The 16,696-nt window shown below is 40.2% G+C and overlaps 1 protein-coding gene across 2 annotated transcripts; it reads right to left on the bottom strand.

Moving 5' to 3' along the window:
* Positions 1–22: 22 nt before the first annotated feature.
* lims2 (LIM and senescent cell antigen-like domains 2) lies at positions 23–11,070 on the bottom strand. 2 transcript variants are annotated; one of them, XM_051906408.1, is made up of 11 exons: positions 10,714–10,861; positions 6,374–6,533; positions 5,255–5,321; positions 4,932–5,052; positions 4,680–4,829; positions 3,998–4,148; positions 3,755–3,847; positions 3,299–3,347; positions 3,102–3,177; positions 1,667–1,833; positions 23–329 (listed from the first exon to the last, which is right to left on the bottom strand). In XM_051906408.1, the coding sequence occupies exons 1-10, from the start codon at positions 10,842–10,844 to the stop codon at positions 1,695–1,697; spliced, it is 1,137 nt and encodes a 378-aa protein (XP_051762368.1). In that variant the 5' UTR covers positions 10,845–10,861; the 3' UTR covers positions 23–329; positions 1,667–1,694. The 2 variants fall into 2 exon arrangements, 1 of the variants encoding a protein (XP_051762368.1); XR_007931708.1 differs by lacking the exon at positions 3,102–3,177 and having other exon boundaries at positions 10,714–11,070.
* Between the last annotated feature and the right edge of the window lie 5,626 nt (positions 11,071–16,696).

Raw genomic sequence — 16,696 nt, 5'->3', positions numbered from 1 at the left:
TTTCAGTGTAATAGTAGACATGTTGTTACAGTAAAGCATTTTATTGTGTTTTTGCAGCTGAACAATATAAACATCCACACATAAAATACAATTCAGCAGAATCAAGAGGAATTAAACAGCACAACAGAACATAGGACTGCATATATCCTCATGTTCATGAACACACCTCTGAAGTGACTGTACTACAATGAATCTCAATCTCAGCTGTGATGAGGCTCAAAACAGATTCTACACAAACAAGATGAAATCCACCACACATGAACACTGTGTAGCCAGTGAGTGTATCAGATGCTCGAGTCCGTTCGGCAGTGAAGTCTCACGTTTCTCTCCTGCAAACACAGTTTAACAGCTCAGTCAATCATTCAACTCAACATAACAGAGAAGTTGTTTGTGCTCAAAATGACAGTGAGTCATTAGCGCTCACATGACTACAAATAATATATCACAAACTGAATTTCTTTATAAGAGAAGCTAAAGAGTTAAAAAAAACCCTTAGCTTTTGGAATTTTATATTTAATTAAATAAAGGGATCGTTCACCCAAAAATGAAGCTTCTCTTATTTACTCACCCTCATGCCGTTCCAGGAGTATATGGCTTTATTTTTTTTAAAGAAACAGTCCATCTCTGTGAGTCGACGGAAACGGGACCTTCAAAAAAGTGAACATGTCTAATCCATAAGAGCCCAGTGGATGAATCAATGTCTTCTGAAGCCAAACGATAGGGGGTGGGGGGTGTGTGTGTGTGCGTGTGTGTGTGTGTGTGTGTGTGTGTGTGTGTGTGTGTGTGTGTGTGTGTGAGAGAGAGAGAGAAAAAAAAATGCGTTCATGATGTAGACGTGCACATGTTCTGAATCTCAGGGAGAGAAACGCACTTCCCAGGACGTCACTTCCCGTGAGTTTCACAACACGCTTGCATCACACTACACAACATGCTGACGTTCACATCAAGAGAACACATATATGACAGCTGGAAGTGATGGTTCATTCCCAACTATCGTTTCGCTTCAGAAGACATTGATTCATCCACTAGGCTTGTATGGATTCCCGTCATGTTCATTCTGTGTGGTTTTTGAAGCGTCACCTTTGGGGGTCCCGTATACTTACATATATTATTTTTCATTTGTGTTTATCTGAAGAAAGAACCTCATATACATCTGGCGACTTATTTATAAAATGTTGCATAGAAACCGTCCTACATTTGATCTTAAGATCATTTCTCAAATGTGAAAAAACGTGCCTCTTTTCCAGATGTGAAATTTATAAATCGCAAATGATCTTGAAATTGTGCGCAGCTGAATGCTTTCAGATCTCTGCCTTGTAAACGCCACTTAGTTAATATCATTAGCATATAAAAGAGCACCAGTCAAAGTAAATCCTTTACTTGAGAATGGTGAGTGGCAAGAATTGCTTTAATTTCCAAATACCTGCTGTACTCCGACTTTAAGGAAAAGTGTGTATGTCTGCTTAAACCCTGTCATGGCGCGAAGCACTTTTCCAAGTTAAAGACCATTTTTATAAATATGAACATTGGCGTGGATTTTAGCATACGCACACTCTAGGTTTAGAGGTTTAGAATTTATAAATGAGGCCCATTAGGCGGCATGAGAGAGAGTAAATGATGAGAGAAGCTTCATTTTTATGCCTTTAGGGAAGTTAAAAGCACTGACCGCTGAAGTGTTGTGATGGCAGGTATCATCACAGACAGATGGGCATCTTCTTCTTCTTGTCCTTGTTGTCTTGTTCACGCCTGGACAAGCGTCTCTTGAGCTCGTCTGGCACTCTCTCATAGCAGCGCTTACACACGGGCTTCAGATCCATCTCCACAAACTTATCCCTGAACAGCAGCACAGACAGACAGCAGCTGAAGCACAGATCAGGAAAAAACGAGTGTTTCTGACCCTATGTGAGTTTAGTTGGCAAAAATTGGTTTGACAAATTCAAGCCCCACCTTCCCTTTCATTTCGACTTTATGGTGAAAAAGTTTAGAGCACCCTCCTTAATATTGGGCAACCTTGGTTGGGCAACCAAAGTGTCCTTTGCAGTCACACTGCAGTGCCCCCACATCCCCCCCCATCCCGAGTCGGCCAAGGAGGCCATTCCTGAGAAGTCTGTTTGTTAAACCCCTCCATGCACTGCCCAGTCCTTCTGCACAGCCTCTCGTCATCCCTTCATCTCCTCCTGCTGTGTCTGTTTGGTGCTTTGTGAATTTGCCTTGGGCTGATTGCTCAGCTGGACTGTCGACCAGTTTGTTCCGCATAAAACATCCGTGCCCATCACTTGACCTCGGCACGTCGAACAGTCGGCTCCACCGTTGCTCCTTGCCCTTTTGGTCAGTCGTTGCTCTGCCATCTCCAATGAACTTACAGGCCTTTGTCTGCAACTCATCCCTCCACTTCTTTGTCTCCGTCAGGCTCCGGCTTCACCTCAGTCCTCCGGCAACCTAGCTTCACCTCGACCGCTCTTCCCAGAGGCTCTGTCTTGGTCTCAGGACCTTCAGTGTCGCTCTGACTCTTTGTCTCTTCGGCTCCGTCTGGGTCTCCATCACCATCGGCCTCGTCTTAGTCGGTCATCACCCTGGTTGCGTCTGAAAAGTCCACCATGGCTCCTGGGGATTCCCCCTGGCTTCTCCTACCTTTAACTCCTCCCTGGAATCTGCCTCCATTGTCTCCTGCCTGGATTCTCCCGCTGGTTGCTCCGCCCTGGCTCATGTGCTGACCCTGCATCCCCCACCTAAGCCTCTTCCCACCCTCCTCTGTTGGACTTCGATTATTTGTGTTATTAATGTGTTATTTGCAGGACTTGATTAAATCCATACGTGACTGGCTTGAATACACACAACCTTGTGAGGCTATGACACTTTCATTAAAGATTATGAGTTCAAAATTAATATATGCATGGAGGAACTGTTCACTATAAAACCAGTAACACACAGAGGGTCAGTTTTGATTTCATGCCAGCTTTGAGGATTGCGTCTGTACAGAAACTGATTTGAAACTACCATGAGAAATATCCAGTGAAGTGACAACTAGCCCCAATCTCCCTGATTAATTGGTTTGTATGAGTCGAATGTGAATGTGTTTTAATGTCAGTAATCGTACGCACTTGAGTGTCAGCTTGGAGTTGCATGTGGAGCAGCTGAAGCATTTGACACACCAGGCCTTATTCAACGCAGACACGACTTTCAGACAAAAGAGAAGAATCAAGCGTACATGTGAGCTCTTCAGTATACATCCTGAGATCATTATACATATAATGCAAATGTTGAGCAGTGTTAAAGAGTTTATATCAAACTGTCTCACCGTCTCCCTCAATGACGCGGTTGCAGTGGTAACAGACGTCTCCGAAGAGCTGGAACACAGATGTGACACACACATTCAGATCATGAGCAGAATATCTGGGACTGTCCGGTGTTCGTAGGCACCGGTGTGCCTCTGTAGGTTTTTCTACACCCGCCTGTCTCATACCTGTCATCTCTATCAGGGCCTGATCACTCCTTTCACATTTTGAATGCTTCATGAGAAATCTGAACATCTTTATGTTACTACAGTATTCCAACAATGATTTGAAGTAAACCGCCTGAGCGACTTGTGTATAAACTGAACAGACAGCAAGCATCTGTTTCATAATGCTGATATTGATGTATTCATGTCTTGATCTTGGTACACTGAATAATTCATTCATGTTTTGTATTTATTTTGCAAAAGTGTAATGAAGATGAATAATGCAGTGAATAACAGGTCATTTCCAGACTGTACCTGGTTGTAGTGAGTCTCACAGTACGCCAAGCCCTTGCGCTCATAGTGCCGGTGACCGAGAAACGCTTTCTCACATTTAGCACACACAAAATGCTGCGAACACACAAACACACACGTGCATGAAAGAATGAGGGTAACAGGTAAAGATCCCAAGCTTTAGATGATGATTCAATGATGATTAATCGTTTAAAGATCAGAATATATTTCTGGGCATTTTGTAAACGAAACGTTGTAATGAAATACCTCCACGTGCCACTGTTTGCCCATGGCGTTGACCACACGGCCCTCGATGGGTCTCCTGCAGGCGCCGCAGATCGGCACGCCCAGCTTATCATGACACGGCAGACAGTACAGCTCGCCTTTGAGCTCCCTGGCGTCCGCCGTCAGCTCCTTACTGCACACACACACACACACACACACACACACACACACACACACACACACACACCGAACAAGCAGAAACATCACAACCTTTAGAAAAGTGCTATTATTATTATTCGTTAAAGGTACATATTACTACTATTTATTTCTTAAACTGAAAAAAAATCATGTTTTTTCCACCATGGACAACAGATGGAGATCATGTGATTAATTCATTATGCAGGAAATAATTAACATGAACTTCCCTGTTAGTCACAACTTTCCATCTCTTTGGGTAACCGTTGTCATAGGCAGTTTATGAATTTTATGAATTAATTTTAAATGCTTTATTCCTTGTTCATCAAATGAACTTTCTTCGGCTTTACCACAGATACTTCAGATGCGTCACTAGACGGTGCGAACGCGCTCTGAACCGTATAAGTGTTCGAGTCCAGCTCTGATAAAACATCTTTATGGAAAGAGGAACTGGATAAACTCCTGCTTCATCTGCTGAATGAGAAACTCTCATCCGTCCGGTCACTGGTGTGTTTGTACGTTTCCTCACCCGCAGTTATTGCAGCTGAAGTGGTCAGGATGGTACGGATCGTTCTTGAAAATCAGAGGAATGTCTTCAACGATGGCCTGACATTTCTGGCAGATGTACTTCCCCAGACCATGAGCCTTCTCACGGTCATGACACGGACGGCACAAATGTCTGTCGGGCAGAAAATCATATTTGCTGAATCTGAATTTAAATCACATTCATGTTTACATTCAATGCCTTGTTTTCTCTGAATTACCCAGCTGTGAGACTCACCTGTCTGCGTTCTTCACAAAGCCCACGTCGGCGAGAACGGCCTGACAGAGATCACAGCAGAAACACTCGGGGTGCCAGCTGAGGTTCATGGCCTTTATCACACGGCCAATGATGAACTCGCCTGGGGACACAACCAATCACACAGCTACACGCATCACACCTTTTACCCAGGATTCAAACAAATGGAGCAAGTATTGATAGCTCTACAGAGTCACAGTTTACAACCTACAGACAGCTCAAGGCTCATTCACACTGATGGCGATCACAGCGTGTTACTCTAGATGATTGATCAGTTTAACACATGCTCAGGTGTGTTTACTCACCACACTGATGACAGCAGGGAGCGAACAGCATCTGGAAGTCATGCTCGCAGTATTTTCTGCCTTCAAACTGCAAGTGCAGGATACATGCGTCACATGTAGAAACACATTATTATTCCTACAATTCGGTACATATTCACATCTCCCCATTATAAATGTCTTAGACAAGATTGTAAAACTCACAACTTATGGAAACAGAAATTGTAAGAACTATTTTTCATAATAAAGTCAACTTCACTACTTGGGTTTGAGTGAATGTTGCCTTTTTTTGCTTCTACGATAAAAAACATTAGTTTATTAAGAGCATTCCAAGTGTTTCTTCATTCGTTCCCTTTTTTTAAATTAAAATGATTAACATCTAAACAAAACATGTTTTCTTGGAATTTTTTTTTAAATTGATGATCAAATTAAATTTTATGTGTCTTCAACACCACTTTGCATCGTGTTTTGTCCTTCGCAAAATCCTTTTAACTAATAAAACCCGGTCCTTAGTGACATCATCCTCCAGGAAATGACATCATTTCTGGTGGGAAAACATTAGCACAAACATCACTGAGTAATGAATTCAGAGATGCTTTGTGGTGTTAGTTGGTTTGGGTCAGGATAAAACATTCATCCTTCAAAACCAAACAAATCCAAGTTTTATAACCTTTCTAGAAATACCTCCTTAAATCACAGCACAGCCTTTTTCATTTTCTAAAAGCTGCAGAATGACCTGCATCTTACAGCTCACATGTTTATGTTGTACAAAGGAAATCTCTAAAATAAAAATTTCATGAGCAAAATGAAAATCTACCTTATTTTCACTGATGCCCAAGGGAAAAGGTCATAACTGACACTGTTATTAAAGCAGTTGATGTTCTGCTGCCCTCAGTGCCTGTTAGAGCGCTCGAGTCTCTTTAGAGAATGACTGTGACTCCAGGCAAAATCTGAATAATGTCTAGAAAAAATAACTGGAAAACTGGAAAAACAAATCATTTCTTTTGTCTAACTAACGGCGGGTTGATATTGAAGCAGTGGTGAAGCAGCTTTCACTGTTTCTGTCATTAGTTCAGATGAGAGATAGCATTATATCCTCACAAAGAACCCATAAACCTCTGGAGAGATGATGGCGTGTCTGACCTCGTAGAAGAGGCCGTGCAGGAACTGCTGGAAGCACTGGGCGCAGACGAAGCACTGCTCGTGGTACAGCTCTCCGTTACTGTTCACCATCTTCTCCGTCGGCGTGAAGCCGCTCTTACAGCACTCACACACCGCGTGGGCCAAAGCGTTCGTCATGTTGCTGTGGAGACAAAGATCATCTTCTGATTCCTCAAATACTGTAGTGTAGAAAACAGATTAGAAACATCGAGCTATGAAGAAACATCAATAATAGCTCAGAACTGCTGCTCAGGTTTGAATGAATTAATAAGAGGATCTAAATGAGCGACTTAAAGACTGAATCATTGGAATGAAGAGGACCTGAATTTAGTTTTTGTGGCAAAGACTTGTATGTACACTGATGAGGGAAGATGTCACGTCTGGATCCAGTGATCGTGTCTCATCTGTCTATAGTGACTTAACGTCATCTGATCTCTGCCTATGATATCCCACAATCCTGTGCGTGTCAGATCATTACTGTGTTCTGTGGTAAGTGTGATTATGCCACAGATACTGTGGACTGTAAAGAGTCACTGGATAAAAGCATCTAAACCAGCACTCACTGTGCTGAGATAATGAAGAATATCACAGTAGTTTCTCAGTATGTTTCTCCAGCTGCTCTCTGTGAAGGTCAGACCGCTCGAGGATCGTCTGGTGTCTCTCTGGAGAAGCATGTGTGGCATGTAGATCTGTGAATATGGCTTCATCTGTTCAGCACACAGCTGTCAGTCAAGTGTTGACTAGTCTCAGAGCGTCTGATACATACTGCACTTCAAATGGAAAACAGTGTCTTGAACTGATCAGCTGTTTATCAGTCCGTCAGGATGCTGTAACCTCAGATGGATGATTACGTATTGTGACTTTTTTCAGTAAAAATCTGTCTTTCTGTTGCCTGAATGAAGTCTATGCTTCATACAGAGAGATATAGCAGTACAGATCACCCTTTCTCTTTACATTTCCAAACTTCAAACTCATTTAATTCTTGAAAAGATTTTTTTGCCTGTATACTAGAGATTAGTTTGCCTGTTTTGTACCGGCATCTTGACCGTGAGAACACGAGAGCAGAGGGAGCTGTTATCCACCTTGTGTTGTGAGCTGTTTTCTGTGAATGTGAGAGACTTTCGATTCATCCGCCGCTGTAGGGAAATAACTGGAAGAATACAAAAGGGCTGTAAATGGTAAAACTATTAGCACTACAAACCAGTTTGTTTATGATTATGATAATCAAATAACGAATTACAAATACAAATTTAAGGTTGGAATATCAAGCAGCATAACAGACTGTTTTTGTACAGGTAAAATAACTGGAAGCGGATGAGAGCGAAGCCACGACACAATCAACCGGCTTCAGACTATCTGCCATTTCCAATGTTATTGCTCAGGGAAAAGTGCACGTGTTGACTGACAGCAGGACATGTTGTCCATATGAGCTTTGAGCTTTTTAGTAAAGTATGAGCAAGCCTAGGAGCTTTTTAACAAACATTAAACTGTGAAACAATTGAAACAAAACAGTTCACAAAACAGAAAAATGTAAAAGATCATGTATAGGGGATTGTCATCAGTAATGCAATGAATCAGTCAATCACTCGTGTTTCCACTCCTCTCTCTTCCTGAATGAACATCAGCCGATTAATCATGTAACAAAAATAACTTTAAAAAGTTCAGCCTAATTAATATACAATGTTAAGAGGGTTGATTTTAAGTTGTATTCCACATATGATAGAATCTGTTAAATGTAATTTGTAGATTAATGTATTCGATTAATTTTAAATCAGCATGGTCAAATTAATTTTTGATTATTTGTTTAACACTGAAATTAATTTGAACCACTGCAGAAAATCTCCTCAGTTCACAATTCATATAATTGCTATTTTTACTGAACTGTATTTCTAATCCAAAGTAAACTATTAACAACATTTTTTTATAACCAAAGATTGACACTGTATTCTAGCCTATGACTTTAACGTTACAGTTCCTATTCCTAATTCGTATTTCATTTGAAGACCTATAATAGCCTATTGCTACTAACCCTGCTAATTTTGTCAGGTATTCAGCAGCCTACGAGTTCACTGATTCAGTGATCTTTTTTTATCTCATTCTTTCCGCATGAACTGAATACACAACGCTTTTAAATTTCAGTTTTCACAATTATTTATTCAGGTCTCTCTCTCTCTCTGACTTGTGATCTCTCAAGTGTCTTAGGCTACATTAGAGGCGAAGTTTCGCAGCAGCACTAAATATAGTAAATATAACACATTTCTGATTTAAATATCAGTGAGTGGTGGTTCGCATGGCGACAAAAGCTTAGTAAAGTGGGATGATTTGCCAATGCCGTACCGACTCTTATTCAACCTGACAGAAATAAGGCCGTCCTGAAGACGGCGCGGCTTGACCAATCAGATGAAAGGGGCGTTTCAGCACCGCCCACATGTGCGAATGAAATATCAAAGCCATAAACTGATTTGTAAATCACAAACAAAAAATGAGAAATCGGCCCAAAATCTCATTTTCCATTTGTTAAACTAAGTGGAAAAACAAATAAATGAGCCGTTTTTTCATTTCTCGTTATTCCATTCTAAATAGGAAATGAAATGATCAAAACATACACGGACCCGATACATTTTCCCAAAGCATTTTTGTTACTTACTACAAAATAAAGTTGGAAGAACACCGACTACAAGCAAGCATGCGCAAACAAGTGCTCACACAACCGCGGTTGATTTCATTTTCCGGGTTGCGTCCGTTGCTGGAGCGGCTGATAAGAGTGCGCTGTCATTATACAGTACGAGAGCGGCCTCTAGAGGCGAAATAAAAACTATCACTGATGCCTCGTGGAGTTTGTTTTGACACGTGACGTCTGCACAGAACACGACACTTCCAAAATAGATTTAAAACATAGACTACAAAACGGTATGTTATACAGTGTACGCTACAGTACATGTTTTCATATCATTATAAAGTAATTAGTTTGTTGAGTAGATGCTGCATTAGTGGAGAACAGTAGTATGTTTGCCGTCGAGGCTGAGAGGATGCTAACATTAGTACCTCAAGCGGTTAAAACAATGTGACGAAAACACCAACTGTTTAATGTCACGATTGTTACCATTCATTTGCATTAGTTTATGTCCATTTGTTCACTGTTATGCATTCATTATCCAGCGAAGTTGCATATTTAATCTGTATTCTCATCATGCAGCGACAGAAACATAAATCAGAAATGTATTAGATTTCAGTTCTTTCTTTTTTTATCAGCACTGTAACACCATTTTTTTTAGATAATCATCAATTTTTCTAAAATAGAAAATATTTCAACATTAACATTTTAACATTGTAAAGTTGTCTCTTACATTAGTTATAATGCACTACGAATTAACATGAATGTTTACATGAATATATTAGTATTTTTTATAGTTAAAACTTAAAATAAACATTTAGCCATTTTTTTAATTCAAAGAAACAAAATGTAAGAAAGAGTTAAAACTGAACACAATCTTGTGTATAGAACAATTTTTAATAATATTTCTTCGCTCCTTTTGTATTTTACATTTACTTGTACTTTTACTTTCAATACTCAAGTACATTTAATATCAAAAAATTACTTCTCATAAAAATATCACATACTTTAAAACTTTTAAACTTTTCAAGTAATATTCTAAACAGTGACTTTAACTTCTACCAAAGTCATTTTCTGGTAAGATATCTATACTTTTACTCAAGTATGGCTTTACTTTATATACCACTGATTTTAGGGGTGTAATTCGGACAGGTCATCACGATACGATGTGATATCGATTCTCATAGCCAGCAATACAATATTTGCCCGATACCTCAAAAAATATATACGATTACCATACGATTTGATTAAGGGGTATATCGATCGATATATTGATATTATGATGTTATGTGTCTATTTTACACAACCAGTTACAATTTTATTATATCGCAAATGCAACCAAAATATATAAAAACATTTGTTTCAAAATGTTACATCCTATCTATGTTACATCTATTTATCATCCAAGAGTCACAATTGAGTCTTAGTTTATAAGTATGTATTACAAAATCCTAAATGCAGAGAACATTTTTCATGTGTATCTGAATGATTTAGTTTACTTGAAGCACTTAATAATAAAAATATTTGGTTGCACTTTATTTTACAGTACTGTTACAGTTACAGTACAGAAAGTTCTGGTTAATATAAGGATAACTACTGGATTTAGGGGTTTAGGTATGTATGTACATGCGGAACAGGACAGTGAAATAAAGTGCTTCTTCAAACACTTTCTGAAGTATTCAGGAGCTGCATGAAGCAGCAGACTCACGATCGCACGTAGAAGTCACAGAACTCCTTGTAGACTTTGACATCGCTGCGGCGAGGAGCCTCAGATTCAGCAGAGATCTCTGTGTGCTGCTGGAGGCCGTTGATGCTGGACGCTGGACGCTCTACCTCCATCACGACCACAGACACGGACTGGAGAAGCTTGTGTCTGACCGAGAGTCAATAATAGACCGTCTGTCCTGCTCCTCCTCACCTCATGCCAAACCACCCGACGACTGCTAACGTGTGAAACCTGACAATAAACCAGACTTCACCAGAAATGGTTAGTGTGTTTGCATTTTGTCATCTTTTACATATTGTAATAATGTTTGTTAATCTAGTGTTTAGATCTAGTTTCTCAGTTTACATCTGTTGCTGTTCCTAACTCTGACACGGTTATTTGCAGCAACACATTCCTCCTCTATAAATACACCTCAGCACATCTCCAAACCGGGCAGCTGATGGAAACACTGAGCTAAGTTGGGAATTCAGGGCATGGAAGCACTCGAGCCCTTCGAGATCTGTCCACTGATCTGAAACATTTTGAAACAACTCTGACATTTATGCTGGAAATCATTTGAAAAGGGTGATTATCCAAACCAAATCGATTTCAGAAAATCACAGAATACACATGAAGAAAACTTGGTCAAAACTTGTGAAGGTTCTGCTCCACTCAACACATGGCAAAAAACCTGAATAATTTTAATTAAAATGAAAGTAAATGCTACTATTTAATTTCAACAAAAACAGCATTTAGGTCATATTTTTTTCCTTTATAACCATTCAAATGTAAATATATACATATTTTCCAGTGGATGTTTGAAAAGATTCTACAAGATCTTTTGAATTAGACACTAAACAATTAATGTGACGCAGGTATGATGTTAATTATATCAGTAGTAAATCACTGAGAAACATAAATAACAGCAGTGTTAAGGAACATTACTTTCAAAAATAATGTGTTACTCTCTAAAAAGTAACTAATTACATCACATTTTTTATGCAAAGTGCATTGTGACTTTTGCACTCTCAGCCCAGCTGACTGTGGTTCTCTGTGTCTCTTTCAGAACAATATTGCATTATGCTGAGCTTGTTTGTTTCTTCTTTTTAAATTATGAGTTCTGTATTTGCAAGTATTTGACATAGTAATAATGCATCTGACAGCATAGTGTGCCAGACTCGCTTCAGTAACTCTGCAGTGTATGTGCTCTCTGTTTCTCATTCTGCACCTCTGCAAAAACTCCTGATGTCAAAGACTTGTGTGTACATGTTTTTGGTTATAATGAGAGGATTCATGAGTGTGCAGAAAAACCACCTCGTGCTTTATTGATCAATAGTTCTATAGCCCATCGTCACTCTCTCTTTTCTGAACACATGGAATAACACAGAACTCTTCAGAATGTAAACTCCAGAATTACTGAGTTTAGACATAAACAATGTTGAGATGTCAAGCAGTACAATAAGTTTGTGAGGGACGTGAATGAGAAATCATTATTCACTGGAGATCAGAATCAGTGAAACAGTGTAATAAACAGTGTTTATGTGAGCGTCTGTGGAAGAACAAGCATCTTCATTTATTTGTAGAACATTTTAAACATCTTTATTTTGAAATATTAAGTCTTGCAGTGTAAATGCAGCCGGTGTATTCTTGGACAAAGTTTGTTCTGTAACAGGTTATTATTGCACTACAGTGACATACTGCACACATATCACACATACATTATATTACTCTGAAACATCAATATCTCTTTAATGTTTTAAATGTCTGTAGTAGAGAGACAGATTGTGTTTGAATCAGGTTTACTCAGCTCTTGTTCTGTCTAACTAATGTTATCATGGTACAAATATCTGCAGCTCTGCCTCCACAACAGCAGCAGGACACACTTCACCTAAAACTGTCGAGTCATTTCGTGTTTGACGTCATCACGTCTGGCAGCGAGCGCTCCTCTGGCTGCTGTGTATGCGGAGCTGCTGGTGTTTTTGGGACACGCTTCTGGCAGGCTGCGGCTGCCATGAGGGTGCGTTAAGAAAGGGGCCGCACGCGGACAGCTCGATGAGCGGTTCCTTTCTGTCCATAAACGTTGCAGCTCCCATAAGTTTTCCATTCCTTCCGGATCTCCACGTTTGAGATCGGGAGGGCATGGAAAAACCCCTAGCCGAAAAACCGAGAGTGAGTTGGGTGATCGATTGTAAACACCGCTGCGTTTGTAATCGATCCCCCAGCTGCGATTTATATCTACCCTCTCCTCTTCTTCTTCCATGATTCTATATATATATATGTTTATTTATATGCATGTGTATATATATATATATTTTATAGACATATATCATGCTCAGGTACTTCTTATGGTAAGACTGATGGCTGGGCCCATAGTGATTATTTCTGTCGGCCCGCTTTTTCGGTTTGATAATGAGAGGCTCTTTTAGGCTTTAAAGAACCCTAGATTCCATCCCTCCTTGTTAAAGAAAATGGGAGGAGGAGTCTTTGGTCTTCGAGCCGCAGGAAAGTGAGCTGGGTCTATATTTCTAAATATGTTGACCTTGTGTTCCTGTATAGTTTTTCCTGAGTGTGTAATCGGAAAAAGTAGGGTTTTTTTTGGCAAACTGAAGTTTGATAGGTTGGCGTTATATTGTGCAGGCCACAAAATGGCCGCCTCTTAGCCACCTGTTGTTTAGAGTAGCTTCTCATCTGCTGTTTGCTAGAATAGTTTAGTTTAGTTATAGTTTAGTTAGCACTCGTCACTTCAGTTAGTATCCATGTTTAGGTCGGCCTTAATCGGCCGCCTGACATTGTTTGCTTGTGAGCTTCGCTTTCTTTCTCTTATCCATGAGATTTGGAAGTGAAGCCCAGGCTCCACTAGGCTTGTGGCCCTTGAAGAAGGCCCGTAGCTTAGCAGCCAGGCCAGAGCTAGGTTAGGTGTGTTATATGTATAACCCTATGTATACCATCCCTTGTTAGGTTATATAGTTCTTAGTTCTGGCCTCCTCCCGAGGGAGTTGTTAGGCCGTATGCTCATTGTCCCCTTGTTTATGTAGGTGCAATTGGTGAGATTAACAGCTAAGGTTGTAGACTGTTTTTAGACTTCCTGGTGCTGTTTTTCTCAGGTGGTAGGCCCTTATCTTTGCGTAGATAAGCTATCAGTGTATGCTAGGCCCCACTTTCTAGAACTTTTCATGCTATGAAAACTGTTTTCTGCTGAGCCACTTGAATTTCTATTCAATTTTGAGTTGACTGCGCTAGCTTTTTAGCTTCCATCCTCTAGGGCTCAGTACAGATTTGCGAATCTGTTTGGAGAGAACATTTATCTTATTGAATGGCATGTGTTTCAAAGCGTTGTGTTTGCTTTGAGTTCTAGCCTTTTTGTCCCTACATTTGTTATGTGAACTTTACCTTAATGCTGCCACAGGTTAGCACCTGTTCTCATAATAGCAGGCCTTTGACATTAGCCTCTATTTAGAGAGAGTGGTGACTATTTTAATATTCCCCAGTTAGGGTTTATTTGTGTCACTGAGTGCATCACCTGCTGGATTGCATACTCAGGGTAGTGTTAGAACCGCTTTCGCAGTCTGGTTTCTATTAGCTCCCTTTGGTGATCTTGACAACAGCTATATTGCATATAACTTGGAATGTAGGCTCTTATGCTTTTAGCCTCCTTCTAGTTTAGCAGCTTGTGTTTTTCAAGTGCTGTCGTTAGGTGATCATAGTTTGCTCACATAAATTTACACTGCCACAGGTTTATGCTATGTGTCTGTTTGAGGTAGTAGGCCCTGGTAGGCCTCCCTTAGACCATGTTGGCATTTATTGGTTCCCTGTAGTCACTTTTATTTGGGTACATGCCTGTTGGAATGTGTAGCTTTAGCTCAGGTTACTGGGTTAGAGCTGGCTTCCTGTAAGCTTGGTTCCCTTATATTCACTAGCTGGTGCCACGTGCCACTGAAATGGTAGGCCCTAATAAGGCCTCCTTTTTAGTTTACATGTTGGTACAGTTTTGTGTTTATATGGTACAGACTCAGTGTTGCTGAACTCGAAGGCCCCATAAGGCCTCCTTTTTAGCTGACATGTTGGCAGGATGCTTGTGAATTCCAGTACCACCATTGGCCACGCCCCACCTCTGCTTTGAGTAGGCCTTAGACAGGCCTCTCGTGGAGTATGGTGGCGGAATATGCATTCCTTCTCTCAGTATGATGCGTGAAAGGTTTTCCACTGAATGCATGGCCTGATGGTTGGTATGGTCATGGTCGCCACTAGCTGATGCCACGTGTTTACTAGGGTAGGCCCTATGGGCCTCCCGTGCAGCATGTTGGAGTTCAGTTATGTACTCCTCTCACTTGAGAGTAAAAAGGTGCTCTTACCGAGTACGTTTCTGAGTGGCTGACCTCTCAAGGGTGAGTTTTTGTGGTAAAACCTTACTGAGGTTTGGTTTTTCTACATCTGCCTCCTTGAGTCTGGGTTTCTACTCTAGTCGAGCTAAATAGCTACTTAGTATTTAGGTTGGTTCTATTTCTTGCTCCTAGAACCCTAATGGCCACTAGACTAACGCCGTATGTTTATAGGTATTAGGCCCTCTGGGCCACCTTTTGAACACACTGGTGTATGTAATAGTGTACTCCTCTCGCTGAGAGAGTTACAAGTGTTTTCTGAGTACACTTTTGGTTGGCCAGGGCCCCAGATGATAATTTAACCTCCTTTTGGTTTGGTTATTTGTCCTTCTTGGTGCTCGAAACACTGCCACGGGCTGACGTTTGTCTAGCCATCTTGGCATGCACTCTCCTCAAGCATGGCAGCGTGGGTATATCATTCCCCATAGCGTACTGAAACGCAGAGTTGAGTTCCCTTTCGAAAGGGAACGTCTCAGGTTACGTATGTAACCATGGTTCCCCGAGAACAGGGAACGAGACTCTGCGTTGCTCTGCCATGCTTTGGGCTGCCTGCTGAACAGTCGCTCAAGACGATAAGATACTGACTGATTCTCCTGGAGCTCCTTATATACTTCCGGGTCGCACTATGATGATGTCATAGGCTGTCGCCGGCCAATAGGATTGGAGTGGTTTGATTCCTTGCTTTCAGACACCGGTTCACGTGTGACGTTCCCCATAGCGTGCAGAGTCTCGTTTCCTTTTCTCAGGGAACCATGGTTACATACCATGGCGTTTTTACTAAGACGTTTTTGTGTGTGTGTTCAGGTGGCAAACTTAGGAATAGTAGCAAAGTCTTGTACTCAGGGCCGGCCCAGGCTCTGTTGGTGCCCTAGGCGAGATTTAGATTTCAGATTTAGATTTTTAAAAGTTTAATATAACATAACATACTGATAAGTATTAACATAAATAAGTAATAAATAAATTGTGATAATAAACAAATTTGACTTTCAGTCATCTGAAGAATAACACAAAAATTTAATTAGAAATTAAAGTGCAAATCAACAAAAAAGTGCAAAAAACTATTATATTTTCAGAATTACAGAACAGTTTCAAAACTGAACATACCTGAAGGCAACAAAATAAAGGCTACATATTGTAATTTATTTGTAGATGTTGGCCAGCAAGCTAGCTGAATTAATCAAATTAGCATACCCATTTCATTTGGATTTTGTGCATGAAAAATGGCATACTTAAACTAAAATTATTTTAATTCATGAATGCTAGATTATAGTTCTAGTCATTGTCATTTTCAAAAGACATTTAGTGCATTTTTGGTGAATTAAAAGCAAGCAGTAATGTAACTGAAATTAAAACAACATTACAGAAGCTTACATTTATTTTAAAGAAAATAAAGTCAAATTACATAAGCAGTTAACTCCAGCAAAAATGTTCCACAGTGTCATTGTTGCCAGTTAATACTGCATAAACATCACGGGCTAATACAGTGATTAACTTGTGATTCTTACCGCTATATTCCTCTTTTTTTCTGCTCCTCTTCTTTGTGCCCCTGATAATTTTCTTTTTTCACTCATTTTTTAGAAATAATACGTTCAGAGCACATGAATGGC

This window comes from Ctenopharyngodon idella, chromosome 9 (genome assembly GCF_019924925.1).
Source record: "Ctenopharyngodon idella isolate HZGC_01 chromosome 9, HZGC01, whole genome shotgun sequence".
Lineage (NCBI taxonomy): Eukaryota > Metazoa > Chordata > Actinopteri > Cypriniformes > Xenocyprididae > Ctenopharyngodon > Ctenopharyngodon idella.
Note: the sequence above shows the minus strand (reverse complement) of the source record. Positions and strands in the feature narration are given on the sequence as shown.

What these genes read in the sequence shown, in the direction of transcription:
- lims2 (XM_051906408.1), bottom strand. Translation starts at nt 10,844, where the DNA reads ATGGAGGTAGAGCGTCCAGCGTCCAGCATCAACGGCCTCCAGCAGCAC. An exon ending in GCAAACAGTGGCACGTGGAG is followed by an intron (nt 3,848 to 3,997) that starts GTATTTCATTAC and finishes GTGTGTTCGCAG; the next exon opens with CATTTTGTGTGTGCTAAATG. An exon ending in CCGCGTCATTGAGGGAGACG is followed by an intron (nt 3,178 to 3,298) that starts GTGAGACAGTTT and finishes TTTGTCTGAAAG; the next exon opens with TCGTGTCTGCGTTGAATAAG.